The sequence below is a fragment of the Oryzias latipes genome, chromosome 19 (genome assembly GCF_053564925.1).
Source record: "Oryzias latipes strain Hd-rR chromosome 19, Olatipes_Hd-rR_3.1".
NCBI lineage: Eukaryota > Metazoa > Chordata > Actinopteri > Beloniformes > Adrianichthyidae > Oryzias > Oryzias latipes.
In genome coordinates, this window is record NC_136255.1 from 22,376,691 (window position 1) to 22,392,150 (window position 15,460).

Below are 15,460 nucleotides of genomic sequence, written 5' to 3' on the forward strand. Positions count from 1 at the left end.
CTTTTGTTATTATTTTAGTGGTTTAAAATGTAAAAACTATATACGTATTTCAAAATATTTTGGAGCTTTTTTTATGTACAATTTACAAATGACTTGATGAGCTCTGTTTTGTCTGACCATCCTGATTAGATAAAAGGTCAAGCACGGGATATAATGACTGCCTCACACAAAGCATCACCTGGTATTTCACTGTGGAATGTTTTTTGTGTTGTTGTGTGGGGGGCACAGACTGAATCGAGTATTGTGACTGGAGCAAAGGGGGACATTCCTCCCCAAAGAGGACAACATTCCCTCTGCATTTTCATGATTGTTTGCAGCACTAAGTGCTTTTGTCACCATCACACAGCGTTGGCAACATCACAAAAAAGACCAGCTCAAAAGTAAATCTGCAGAGACCACAGCCGCCTGAAACGCACACCCAAAGCAAAGCCAGTTCCTACATCAGTCAAACACAACATATTTGTGTGTAATTGTGTAAAACGGGTTTACATCTTTAAATAATAATCTTTAATTAATGGTTGGCCCTGTTGGATGACACATGTCAGCGGGAAATAATATATTTCAAATTAGATTTATTGAAAGTTTAACCTCTAAAAACTTTTTTCAGCTAACAGATAGAAGTGACATATTTTATATGACCCTTTATATTTATGATTTGGACTATTTGTTTCACATTTAAATACTGTTGCAATGTTAAATTTCTTAGCCCTTAAAAAGCATTTTATTATCTTTTTATTAAAAAGAAAATTCCACATTATTTCTGTGAAAATTTATTAATAACTAATGGATCTGGATCAGTAAAGTACTACTGAATTGTAGTGTATTTGTTACCTGTGCAGAACCAGATAATCAAACTATTGGACAATTTTATCTAATTTTTTAACAAATGAAGTTGTTGTTCACTTTCGGCTTTTCCCATCAGGGGTTGCCACAGCGAACAAGTCGCATGGTAAACCTGGCAATGTTTCACGCCGGATGCCCTTCCTGATGCAACCTTCTCAAAGCAACCGGGCTTGGGACCTGCACAGAGGTGGAGAAGGGAACAGGGAGCAGCCCGGATTTGAACCCTGGTTTCACGGACCGAAGGTGCCGCAAACCAGCACGAGCTAAACCGGGTCCCTCTTTTAACAAATGAAGTAAAAATGTTTAATTAAAAAAAAGCAAGTTATGTTGCATTTCTTGTAAAAAAAAATAATCACCACCAAAAATCATCATAAAAACAAAAAAGATTAAATATGTTGTTTATATGTTGTCCCTCAAGAGACTAGATCTACTTTCTCCTTCAGTGACTCCATTACTACTCAAAACTTTCTTGGAAGATGCTGAATATTTTTGCAAATAGTTTAACATAATACCCCTTATTTCAGCAAAGAGAAAAGGTTACTATTCTGGCATTTTTGTTATAATTGGCATCTTTTTTGACACTGAGCGCATTGCGGCAGGATCCAAACAGCTAAATGAGCAACTTGTTTGTTTAGGTTTTTCAAAGAGAGGTTACAAAAAAGGTAATTATGCACTTTCTGAATATAATGGAATGGAGGGAAAAAAACACTTTTTGAGATGTTTCCGTATTTCTGACTTTGAAAAACATATTGAAAAGACTTTTCAGTCAGTAAATAGTAATCCCATAGCAGGATTGTAAAATGATGCTGTTGTCATTAGCTATGAAGTTAATCACATCAAATCTAAAGTTTTAGTTATGCAGTTGGTCGAGTACTCTTACCTAACAACATCATTCCGAGCAGGGCAATATAGACAAAGATCCTTTCCTTTAAATGGCAAAAGCCTGAAAGCACATTTTTAAGATCAAGTTCCAACTAAAAAAATATTTCCATTGATGTGAGGGGTCTGTTTGACCCTTGTCCTCTTCTGGATTCATTTTAAATCTTATCAATAGTTTATGTTTTAAATGTTAAAAAATTTAAAAAGATGTCAATGATGCAAAATCATTCAAGATAATAAAAAAAAACAATGAAAAGCCTGCTCCTACAATTTAGTTTTCTATGTTCCAATAATATTGCCCTCTATCTGTTGACAGGAAGAGCATAGTCTGCTCATCTGAATGAATTTAGCTACAGTTTCTCATCTATCTTGAATTAACCTGATCCTGGGTAATAACATGTTTATGTGTCTCATAGTAAAATGTGCTCTGCTGCAAACATGCACGCCACCGCCTTCCATGATGTCAACAAATTCATGAACAGCACTCGAGTAACGGCTAATGTCTATTGATCTAAGAGCTTTTCTGACCCACTCTGGAGTCTGATGCCCCTTGAGGGAGGATTGCTGCTGTTGTAGCGGGATCAGGCCATCTATCTTCCTCGGGAGCTCTGTGATCAAACTCTTAAAGGAATCCCAAAGGTCATCGAAAAATCTCCTTCAGTGTTTCCTGTGATTACGAAGAGTTTTTAGCTACAAACTTACACTATATAGCCTTCTGGGTGTAGAATTTTAAATAACAAAAAAATCTTAAAGGTCCGTTCCAATCGTCTTTTTATCTATTTACAAAGCATTTCTCAGTTTTAATTATGATTATGCCGTTTTTAACCATCATGCCATTTTCTAAGACGTAGTTTCAGCAGAGCGGCAGTTGTTGTGAAAAGGACTGTTGGTGTGGAGCATCCCCGTCCCCACTTTCCATCACCTATCAATTTGTGCGCTCTAAACAGATAGGTGACGTTTCATTTACCGGTGAAACTAAAATTGCGAGAAATATATGGGAGCCGCAGAGAAGCAGAGTTTTGAGCCAGATGCCGGCTCAGACGAGGAAAACTTTGTCTGCAAGTGGATCCATTGGAATGGGGCGGAGCAGAGCACGCTCTTTTTCTGATGGCCTATTTTCATCTGCTCCTGATTCACAACGATTTGCATAAAAATAAATATTTTCTTTATATATTGCATGTCCTCCGTTATCAGTAAAATGAAACAAGAACATGTTAAAAACACAATTTTTATCAGATTGGGTCTTTAAATATTGAATACAACTGAATCTCCCCAAAAGAATGTAGCTACAAAAACACCGGGCTGTTATCTAGGTAGTTTTAAATGAGATTTTGGTGTTGGGCACACAGAAAAATTAAGACATGCAATGAAAACTTTTGATCATTTTTAATCACACAGAAAGTTTTTTGTGTCAAAAACACATCCAACATGATCTAGACAAGAATGTGCTGCAGAAGCAGGTGCTAGACACTAAAATACAATTTAATTAATAGGTCTTTTTTAATCAGTTTTCACAAGATAAATGTAAATATAATATAGAAGCGTTATTTAGCACCAAATTAAAAAACAATGCATCCTCTAAGGAAGTCCAGTCATGCAGCTGCAGGAGAATTCCCTCTCCCGTTTATATCGAAGATGCAAATCTGGGGTGACAGTCTCCCGTTGGCAAACCAACAGAAACGCATTTTTCCTCAACCAGCAACTAAGACTTAAACCTCTGCAGCAAACGCAAGACAAGCTATGAGACAGGGAATGTGATGAGGGGGAAAGACATCCCTTTTCTGATGTTCCTAATAAAAAAGAGATCTGATGCTGAAAGCAAAGGTAGAAAAGATGCATCTTATGGTTTGAATGTTGGTGTCGCTGGATAGAATATTTAAATAAAGCAGTATTATCTCATGTAAGTTGTAACTAATGCTTCAGCACTTATATAAAACATTTTTGCAGTAAATAAATTGTTTTTCTTTTTAGAATTTCATGCTTAAAACCTGAAAATGCTGTAACACCAACCCCCTATCGGTATAGTTTTCCTTCAAAATTGAACAGGAAGGTTTAAAAATTTCATTTAGCTTTACATGTTTTAGAGTTATGAAATAATTGTGATACTCCTTGGAATGCATTATTCACAACAGGAGCTTTGCTTTGACCTGGCTTTTTGCTTTCTTTTTGGATTTATACTTTTTTCCATACATGTTTTATCTTGGTTATAAAACGTAAAAATAGTTTGATCTCAAATTTCGTGATTTTTGCAGTAAAAAGAAAGAGACCAAATTTACTAATTAGAGTTAGCTTTTTGGGACAGTTTCAGGGTTATTGGGGAATTATTATGCAACATAATGAAAAATATCTGTAAAAATGTTTTAAAAAGAAGCTGAAGTTTTTCTAAAAAGATATATATACAAAGCTATAAACCACTTTGGAAAGTAGTGAAAAATGCTTCAAAATACACCAAACTGTAAGGATAAAAGAGAAAGAAAGTACAAATCCTTGAATAATTTACAGAAAAACCGCTAAATATATACATGAAGTCAAAGTTTTGACGAGTTAAAATAAAACGTCTTTTTGTGATTCCCTATTTAACGACTGAATTGTTGTTTCTGTGTGAAATATTATCCTTTAATTCTTCCTCTGGATGTGTGTTCAGCACCACAAGATGAAGCAGAATTCCAAGAGAAGCTAACTTCAATGATCCCCACCAGGCATGTTCCATAATTATGAAATAAAGCCAGGCTTAACATCTTCCCTGCCTAAATTTTGTAAATCTTGTTAATGCTCGGGAGGCACATCCTTTTTTTTTTTTTTTTTTTTGTATTTTGTCTGAAATTGTAAAAGTCATTGTGGAAACGCCGCTTTGGTTTTCAAGAGTCTTTGCCAAGTCGAGCTCGGAGCTGTGAAGCACCAGATAAGAGATGAATCTCTTACCTTTTCCAAGCGCCGCACAATTCAGTAGACATGTGTGTTCACACCTTCAGATGTTTGCACGGAAAAAAAACATCATTAATCCTCTCTTATGACACTTTTGTCTGCCAGCTTGTGCGACAGTTTTCATTAATACCTGTAATCCTGTCTGTCCTTGTCATGCCCTCCCACAGAAACATGAACTCTTTTTCAAACAAATTACTGATGTGACACACAGCGCTGAAGCAAACGCTATTACATATGAAGGAATATCCTTTTCTTTGACGCCCAGAGTATCAAAATAATAGCTTCACCCACAGAGATGAACTAATACTCCCGCACACCTATGCTGGACTGAAAGAGCAGACAAGAATCGATTTGGTGGATTAGTATCAAGTAGTAATAAAGTCTGTGATAATAGTTCACAATCACTTTTGGACAGCGCTGCTCTATCTCTTCTAATAACACACCTGCAGTCAGAGCTTAGTTGTTCACCTGGATAATCTGTCAAAGACTGTCTAAATGTTTTCTCTAAAAGGACAAGATCTAAAAATAAGAAAAGAGATTTTTTTAAGAAACTGTGTTGTCTATTCCAAAGCCTGAGCCAGTAACCCCTGGTAATTTCATCTGGATTCTCCCAGCATGAGGTGAGCTGCAGAATCAAGGTTTATGTCAAATGAGGATGACGAATGTGTAAGGTTCTTTTAAAAAACAGCAACACACTAAGAGTGTAGTCAGACTGGAAAACTCAGAATGAGTCCATTTGATTTGGTCCGGATCGAGTCCTGAACCTTGTATTCAGACTGTCGTAAAGCGCACTATTCACCTACGAACTAAAGCTTGTAAACAAAACGATGTGACTAAAGATGAGGGCGGGGAAAAGCAATGAGAGAAAGAATAATGGAAGTCCTACGCTTTTACAGTCCTTGTCCCTAAAGTTCATTTATTCAAACGTTATGTTTTGCTGACCAATTCTGAACGTCTGCACCAAAAGTGTTGTCAGGTACAACACTTTAGACTTGTTACTTTGGTATGGCGGAGGCATGCCGCAAGGCGGCTACTGAGGAGATGATGAAGAAGGTACGCTGGTAGGTGTTTATGACATATAGATTGTTGGGGAAACAGTGAGAAGTGATGTGCGTCACGTTCAAAGTTGTTCTAATGAGCCTGAATTCATCCAATCCCATTTCAATGAGTTGCTGTGTCTCATCGTTGCTCCATGTTTGTCTGCGTTTCATCGGTTGCTCCTTTTCTACTCTGTTTACATCCCGTAATGACCGGCTTCGGTGGCCATTTGGTTCAGTTGTTCAACTCCGAGCACGGAGCCAGTTCAGACTGAGGAAACTCAGCGCAAACCGAAGCTCAGACCAACAGGAAACGAACTGAGACCACCTCAAAAGATGGGTCTGAGAGCCGGTTTGATGTATTCAGACTGAAAATTTGTTCCAAATTAACATGGACATCGATTTCTGGTCCACAATATTAAACCTTAATTTCAAGTTTCAGTTTAAATATGAGAGATGGAGGGTTATGTTGGTGAAACTGAGCAGGCGGAGGGTCATTTGTGTGAATGTGTAATTTTAGAATGCTTGTCGTGTTTTGTAAAGTTTTGTCTGCTGCTTCTATTGACACCTAATCTGGACTGAAAAGCGCTCCTATGATAGAAATGTTATTTAATTTATATGCTATTACTGTACAAACCATGTATAAATTGTTTGAGTAAATCTCTGATTTTACATCCAGTTTGAAGCAAGATTTACAATTTAACTAATTGTAATAATACATTTTTTTTTATTTCAAATGGCTACATGTTCCATTTTAGCTTTAGAATTAGACTCTGGGCAAATTGAAACTTCTCTGTAATAATGAACCAGAGGGTATCTTTTATGTCATGTTCAAGAGCATCACTTGTGGGGCACTTCCTGTCACACTCACTTTGATCATTTTTGATTACAGTGGCGTTTTTAGCAGCGTTGTTTTTGCGCCCTTCAGTTAGTTGGGGGAAAGATCTTTGAATCAGCCAAACAATGGGTCACATGACGTCATTCAGAGTCCGTCTCTTTTCTCAGTAGTTGTTTTCTGGGAGAAAACTACAACTGGATGACAGAAATTGTTTATCTGCTTGTCTCTCAAAGGATTCTTGCTGTGCCCTTAAACTGCATGTCGAGCAGCATTTTCAAAAGAATAGTAACAGAATAAAGCGATTAAATGTTGAATCAAGTCAAAGTTGAATTAAAATATACAATCAATATGAAATCTGTTCTTCACGTGGGTTCGTAAATAAAAAATTGTTGTTCCAGGCGAAAGCAGTTTGTGTTTGTTTTTTATATTTTTCACAGAGGCCTGAGCGGTCCCGGCTGCCACATCAATAGTAAAACAGCATCCGTGCACGCCAACCATGTCGTGACAGATTTGGATTTTCCCACTACGCGCATGTCACAGTATGGCTGGCACTCATGCTTGAGATGAACACAGCTGGAGGAGTCTGTGCTGCTCGGTTTATAAACTTCCTCTGCCCGTGTAAAGTGTGCCAGATCGTTTGACTCGAGCAGAAAACAAATCTCTGTTGTGGAATATTTCTAACTCATTGAAAGAACAAGAACATCCACCGATCATCATGTGACATTAGCAAAAAAAGAATCCTGCAGGAGTTCCTACAATGAATGACAGAGGGAACACAAGACATGCTGCTACACAAAAGCAGAGGTGTCTACCCTCCACCCTTCTATCTCTCACAGTGGTGACAGCGGTCTAGAGGGTCGGACTGAGGAGTTTTGCATTAAATATCAGGGATTGAGATGGTCTCAAGCGGATGGACAGACGCTTAAGTGCAGCGCGTTTTCCTTCCATAATGAACCTTCTGCTTCACTTGGCCCCACATGCTCCCATCATGAAGGCCGCTCCTTTTTCTAGTCTTTTGTAAAAAAACTTTATGGAAACATGAGGACGTTTGTAAACTACAACACTTTAGTATTTAGAAACTACAACATATGCAGATATGGACAACATTTTTATGACCTCCATTGATGAAAAAAACGCACAGGAGTAATAATATATAAGAATTGACCAAAAATTAACAGGTAAAAACACCCAATATACTTTAATGAATGGTTAATAATAATAATAATAATAATAAAGAAAATAGTTGAATAATAGGTTTATTATAGAAAATGTATTGTGTTTAAAAATGTCAGACTTATTATGTTAAGGCTCTAAAGTTAGGAGCATTTCTTTATAAATACCAAATTTATAAAATAAAAAACAACAAATTCAAGATTTCTGCCAACTGGTCCTTAAAATTAAAAGCAAGAACAGGACAGATTTTGTTTAATCCATTCGAATAAATTACAATAAAATAGATAAAGTAGACAAAAATAAGTCTAATAACCCAAACTGTAAAATAAAACCTAATGAAATCTGGAACAACAGCAGCTCAGTCAAACATAAACAGCAAACGTTTACTCTTCAAACACCTTCTTTTTTTTTTTTACTTTTTTTTACAGTAGTATAAAAGTTGTTCATTAATGTGTTTTGTTTTTCCAAATATCATTCACATTTTTAAAAATAGTACATCGAAACTTGTTTTTATTTTTTATAATAATTTTTAAATATTGGATGTCAATTCATACTTAACCTTTGTACCTGTTAAATTCATTTCTGTTAGTTTAACCATAAACAGATTGGGTTTGTGGGATATATACAACTAATCCCTCTTTTTTTTTACATTTTAGTTTGTTTATTTGTTTATATTAAAGCATTAGAATAATGGAATATTATAATGAAAAAATAAAAAAACACAAATATATCGTAAGTAATACATCCATGGGAAAACGGAGAAAACAAACAAAGACGAAAGAAGATGATGCCATAATCCTGACTGTAATAATCATAAACTTAAGAATCAAATTTATATAATTCCTCCCTTTTTGTGTTTTCTGTTTTTAAATATATATTTTTACATTGTTGCCATAATCTGGTTTCTATTAGATCAAGTGTAGATAATTTACCACGTAACATTTTGATTTTTCATTAGATTTGATCAAGTAACATATATTTATCAAGAATAATGAATAATTATTGTCTGTAGACAGAAAAGGTCTTTTCTATAAGTTGGTGTGTGACTGTGTCTCCTGAGCTGCACACACTCCAGTGGTTGAAAGACTGAAAGACAGACTGGGTCTCCCCTGGGATCTGGGAGAGAAGATGCATCTAGGTTATTGATTTTCAATGCACCGTTGGACTTTTAACAGGCTGTCTGAGCAGAAAAGAAGCCCACCAGGCTGAGTTTAACTTTGCATCATGATAACCGACTGCTCGTTTCATTCTCCCTCCCTTATAAAACTCACTACTCTTGAAACAGAGCCATGCGTCACTTTACATTCTGTTTTCTTTGCATGCATTTGCTCAGTCAAAATGCACACATGGCTGCACATGCTCAGTAAAAACAGAACGTTGGTCAGAGGCCCGTACTATCTGCATTTCTTCCTAAAAAGCCTCTAAAAGGCTGCGACACACCTTCATCTCCTCTCTTGTCATTGAGCCAAAGCTGCTCACTCGCTGCCAGCACATCTAGCTAGCGCCTTCAAGGAGCAAATGTGTAAGTGGGATCATAAAAGCTGCTCATGTATGAATGATGGATTGTTAAGGCAATCTCCGGCACAGAATGATGGCCTGCAAGCTTGGATCAACAGGGCCTTGAAGAGGCAGGCGGCGTCGCTGGTATTTGCCCAGCGTGTGCAGAGCGAGTCTCCCAGGCCGCATCTATGAATGCAAAAATTCTGCCTACATTGTCAGACTCTCTGAAGCAGAAGCAGCACAGAGTTGAAGGCAGTAAAACTACTTTGTCACTTCCAGGTGTCAAACTGAAGGTCCAGGCAGCTCCTGTATTGATTCTTACCTGTAATACAATAGTTAGCAAAGTAAAATGTGTAAAAAAAAGTCGTACAACCTTCTTCTTCCTCCTCTTCTGTATTTAATCATAGTAAGGTGTTAAAGGTCTTTCTTTGTAAAAAAAAAAATCACCCCAACTCACTCTTGTTTGACTTAATTAGATAATTTTACTGTCGATAGCAAAGAAGTGTCCATGTCTACGTCCCATTAAAGTCATTTCCTGCTACTTCATTCGGGGAATACCGAAACTGCTCCCTATGAGGATCCAGAACCTCCGGAAATCTCTGTGATAGCAGCCCGTTACACCCATCCCATAACTGGTATCTAAAGAAAAGAGGTCCATTGGGAATCTGGTTCAAAAGATCAAAAGTTTGTCCCAAATTTCCAAAAAAACTATTTCTGCAAGGTAGTTGAGAGAAAAGTAATAGATCTGTTCCATAGATGACTGCAGGAACGTAGATTAAACTCCTTCTTTAACTTAAAAAAAATGGGGGAAAACATCTGAAATAGTCCTGCACCTGAAGAAGACATGATACCTTTTTTTGGTAGCATGCCTCTTTGGTCCACATTCCTCCAGCATGACTCTACACAAAGAAATCCCTTCATCAACACAAGAAAACCTCTGATCTTTTTGTCAGATACTGCCTACACCAGGAAGTACAAACCATAAACAGGATGTGTTCTCCAAAAAAACTGCTCCTTAATACTCAAATTCATATGTCAAACAAGAACATTTGTGTTAATTACAATGTTTTGTAATAAAATCACAGACTAACTTGTCATAGAGCTACACCAGACAACAGGAATCTGTGATTTTAGGGCAAATCCATAATTAGCAACGTGTGATTAACTAACAATGTAAATGTCAGCCTCTGAGTCATTGCATTAGTTTGATTTATGACCCTTTTAAAAGTTTTTGTTAAAACATGTAATTGAGTTTTATAGTACGGATGCTAGGAACGTTTTTTTCTTTAAGCCTGACTGAGAACAATTTAGGCTAAGAGAGAAAGAACTCATCAAACACATTTGAAGCATTTGATCAGCCGCACGCGGATGTAATCATTGTCTCGATTCACCGTGTAAAGGCAGAAGAAAAGTGCTGGATGCTCTGACATCGAGAAATGTTGGTATTAAAATGGAAAATGTGAAGGAGAGACTCGAAGACGAAGATGCAGACAAAGAAAGAGCAAGGTAAGCTAATCCACTGCAGGAGTGCTGAGAGGGCACTGCCCCATTACAGCTGCTCTCCTGACCTTGACTTGCTGGAAGCAGAAAGTGAAAAGGACCTTTGAGAGACTGGCAGCCAGAGAATATTAAACAGATTGGATTGAATCAAGAAGACTGAGAAGAAAACCCGACAGAGGCTGATCTAGGCATGTAAAATCAGTTTTACATCATTTAGGTTATTGTGTACGTATTTTTAGATTATAGATATAAATACAACATTTATCACCTTACAAATTACAAAATGTCTTAAAACATGCTACCTTGTTTTCCTAAAGACCCACTCCAATCATTTTTTGATGTATTTTAAAAGCATTCCTACTGGTCTTTAATTGGGATTATGTGGTTTTAGCCCAAATTAAAAAAAAACTGTGTAGTTTTCTAGGACATAGTTTCTGCAGAGCAGCAGTAGTTCGATAGAACTTTGCCTCTGAGTTGTGGACAGGACCACTTGTGTGGGACAACCCCGTCTGCCTTCCTTTTGCTGAGAGCCCTCTGTTTACACAATATCCTGCAGCCCCTCACTACCCCTAACCTAACATTACCAGTGTAACAGAAATGGCGAGCAATTTTGGGGTTCTCCGACCGTACAGTTTTGAGCCAGATTCCAGCTCAGACGAGAAAAAACAAAGACGTACATGGATCTATTTGTCTGCAAGTGGATCAATCGGAATAGAGAGGAGCAGGGAGACTGTGGCCCGCCCACAGTACTTTCTACACAACAAATAAGTTCTTTTCAAGTTCAAATGTCATTTTGTGTGGGGAACAATTTATTTATTGTTCTGCTTGTCTCTGTCGTTTCTTAAAAGTCCTTAAACGTAATTAGAAAACCTCATGTTTGGAAAATTGTTTAACATCTTGTTAACATTGAACTCGACTCCCACTTTTCCACATGATGAAGACTCAAACTGGATTGGGAGAAAAGCAGAAGAAAGAACCGGTGCTGTGCTGTCAGGAAGAAGGCCGAGGGGGAAATCTAGTTGATCTTGAAGATGGGAAAAGAGATTTTAACCTATGAGGCAGAGAACCTGAACTAACAAAGGTTGAGGAGTGATGCAAGGAGATGAAGAATGAAGAAGATGAAGTGGGAGGGCAAATGTGTAGCAATTAATTAAACCTCATGTTTATTTCTGCAAATTGAAGTTTAGAGACTTGTGGGTTCTTTATTACCAAACACCTTCTCACTTTCATCTTTAAAACCCAGCATGCTTCCTCTTAATGGCTAAATGTGTACAGAACGATGGCCTTTACCTTTAAATACCCATAAAATCGTATCATCCTGTGCTTCAAGGACACCTTGTGACACAAATAGTCATTTGAAATGCTACTAAAGTTATAAAATGCAGGTTCAGTCCACAGCTTCACTCACTGCTGCCACACACAAAGGGACCAAACGCATGCAAACATTTTCCCTGCCGTCACTCACGCATGTCTGCACACTTCCCGTCACCACACGCTCAGGCAGAGCTGCAGTTCTCCCAAAAAAAAAAGACGAGTGCAGAAGCTCAGGAGTATTACAGGCGTCAATGCAACAAGGCACACGTCCAGCCTTCCTTGTAAGCAAACTGTGTTTCTTGTTTCAGCCAATAAAAAAAGAAAAGAAGAAAAAAAGCACAAGGAGGGGTCAAACGGACAGATAAGGTAAGGAAGACTATCTACTGATTTTCAGCCATTTTAAAAAGAAAACTGTGTCGTTTTATAAGACAGTTTCTGCAGAGCGGCAGGTAGGTTTTTAGAAATGTATCTCTGAATAGTGGAAAGGACGATTGGCTTGTAGCATTCCCGCCCCTCTTCCCCTCTACGTAACTTAGAGCTCTCGGTTTACATGCTCTTTCGCTATAGCTTACAATTCCTCACAACCCCAACTGGTGCAACAACAATGACGGGCAATACTGAATGAATCTAGTTATTTACAAGTGGATGCATCAGAATGGAGCGGAGCAGGGAGCTTGTGGCCCACCCTGCATATTTTCTATCTATAAAATTGGCTTTGTTTCCAACGGCATTCTTTCGTCTGCTCATTCCGATTTGAATAAAGAAATACTCAGAAATGTAATTTTGAGCTTAATTTTCTGTTATGTCCGCCATCATCAGAAAAATGCCAAAAGAACATATTAAAAACACCAAAATATCCAATTTTCATCAGTTTTAAATATTTAAAAAATATATATACATTTTTTTAAACCCATTTAACTGTTGTAATTTGACATAAATGTAAATATTAAAATTTACTTTCCATTTTTCTGATAGGAAATGCATTTTCCAGGTAGTTTAGTCCACTCTCAGGAGCACAGTGCCAAACAAAATAAAAGTGTGACATTTTCCGCTTCTCCCACCAAACTGAAATGAATGCACTCCATTCACACCACAGCTACTTGGTCACATCCAATAGCAGGTGTGAAAACTTACCTGAATTCTTTATGGTGAGTCTTTATTTTAGGTAACACTTGGAGCAGCTTTCGTAGCTGAGCAACAATCCGTTCTTACCAAACTGATTCAGATCAAACTGAATCCTGGACTGAAAATGGACTCAAATTATGTCAGTTGTATAGATTTGTGCTTACTTTCACACCTGTAATTATCTTGTTCATGACAAAGATTTCCTTTCAGATGAAACAACAAAGGACTCAAAGGACATGCAAACTCCAAACAGATGCGTTCAATTTTTTTGGAGTGAGGTGGAGTAAATTGCTGTTTCAGTGTTCGGCTGGTGTAATTGTTATCTACCAAAACAGCTCAGCGAGAAAAAGAGGTGTGTGTCTGTGTTCCTGTCTCTTTGTCTGTGTACCAGCCAGCAATTTCACAGAGTTGTTGTTTAAACACAGCTGCCTCACCCACAGCGAGCTGCAGCTCTTAATCTCTCACTCTTCTGGCTTCATGGGCGCAGGCTGTGCATTAAATCTAGCGGATTGTGTGAGAACAAGTCTCCTTGGGTGTCGTTATTAACTGGAAGTGGGGCTTAAAACGCTGACAAAGAGAAAGTTTTCACAAACGAAGAGTCCGATAGTGAACCAGAAAAATGTGAGCACAGATGTGAGATCATATCTGGAACTTCATCTAAGATGAGACCTGCACGACTGGATGATCAACATGTAAGACAAGAGAACTGGTGGGGCTGCAATGCATTCACAAATCTGGAATTTGTTTTTGAAGCTGTTTATATTCTCACAGAGCAGATCACAGATGAGCTCCTGTTGAAAAGGAAACAACTACATTTGACACGTTTGGTTTTTGCACTGATGCACCAAAAATGTCATTATTCAAACATTTTGCAGAAGTTTTATTAATTCCATCTGGCTGCTGCACCTGCAGCCTAGATCACGAGTCAGCAAAAGGTCAAAAAAGAGGAAAATGCATCCCACCTGAGGTGTCCCACATGTTGAGCTCAATCCTCTGTTTGTCAATCTCAAAGCTGGCTGTGTAGTTCTCAAAAACCGTGGGGACATAACTCTGAAATAGGAAAAAAGATCAAAGCTTTTTTTAGACAATCGTCATGCAATTTGATGGGAATCAGACTCCCAACCAACTCCAACTGCTGGTGGGTGAGGAGAAGCAGGAGGTGTTGGAGGCTCCATGGGGCGATCTGTGCTTTTAAACTCTCAGCTTTTAAATTGAACATTGAAGAAGGAAATGAAAATATAGCATTTTACTTAAACTTGTGTTAACTTTTTCCACGTCAGAAAAAAACGATTTAATCATGTAATTATTATTTTAATAACTCTTTTTTTTTTAAAGCGCAGAGATTCTTTAATTTATTTGATTCTCTGTTTCCCAAAACACGCGTCATGCGTAAAAGCGCACAAAGGTCAGATTCGTTTTGTTATGAATGTCAAACGATGGAGTTATAATATGTAATCTAAAAGTCTCTAAAGAAGAAGCATATATAGAAATAAACAATATTTTGCATTGCGAGACAAATTTGATTTTTAGGATTCTTTTTGCGCAAACGCGCATTATAGGCTCTTCTGAGTCAGGCACATTGATTTGGTCAAACGGAGTCTTACCTCTGGATAAGAGTCTTTGGCAAAGACATGAAGGAGAGCCGTTTTGCCACACTGCGAATCCCCGACAACAACTATCTTACAGTGAAGTAAGCCCTTGTTGTTGTTCTCCATCGCGCTCTATCCGCGTTACTGGCTGGTTCCGAGTCGCTCCCGTCTTGTCATGGAGGTCTTAGAGATTGAGGGAGCAGTCCTGGTCCGTCCGGGTCAAAACTTCTGTCCCGAGGTTGGCTTCATACTCTGCGCTGCGCTGTGCTCCTCTGCGTTTCCATTCACGCAGCTGAAACACCTGGTGAAGGCTGTTAAGGTGAGGTATCTAAATGGATTTCCTGTTTGGCCTCAACAAAATAAAAGCCTCATTCATCAAAATGTGCATTTTTGGTGTTTGTTTTTGGAGTTCCACAAAGCAAATGTTTATTATCTAAGAGGAATCCTATTGATTATATTATTGTGACACATGGTTTAAAGATGTCAAAGAAAAATATTGGGCTCTTTGATCATAAAAAAATCCAATTTTGCCCGACATCTACCACTTTTTAAAACGTTTGATGACAAAAAATATACATTTTCCCCAATTCCCATCATTGTCTGAAAAAAATTATTAAAGGCAATTTAAAAATCAAACGTTTGTGTTATATCCTCTTAACACAAAAATGGTTTTACTCTCATTTGCAAAGATGCTCTGTAACTATATGAAGGGAGAGTTTCTGATCCCTTAATCCAAA

General features: G+C 37.7%; 1 protein-coding gene across 1 annotated transcript in view; it reads right to left on the reverse strand.

The window, feature by feature from the left end:
- Window positions 1–15,029, reverse strand: part of LOC101155643 (rho-related GTP-binding protein RhoN) — a 29,738-nt gene extending 14,709 nt beyond the window's left edge. The window contains exons 1-2 of the mRNA XM_004080241.5: window positions 14,739–15,029; window positions 14,097–14,184 (exon numbers count right to left, since the gene is read on the reverse strand). Of these exons, the coding sequence (XP_004080289.1) occupies window positions 14,097–14,184; window positions 14,739–14,849 (199 nt within the window). The 5' untranslated portion in view covers window positions 14,850–15,029. The remainder of the gene's footprint in view (window positions 1–14,096; window positions 14,185–14,738) is intronic.
- Window positions 15,030–15,460: the final 431 nt, after the last annotated feature.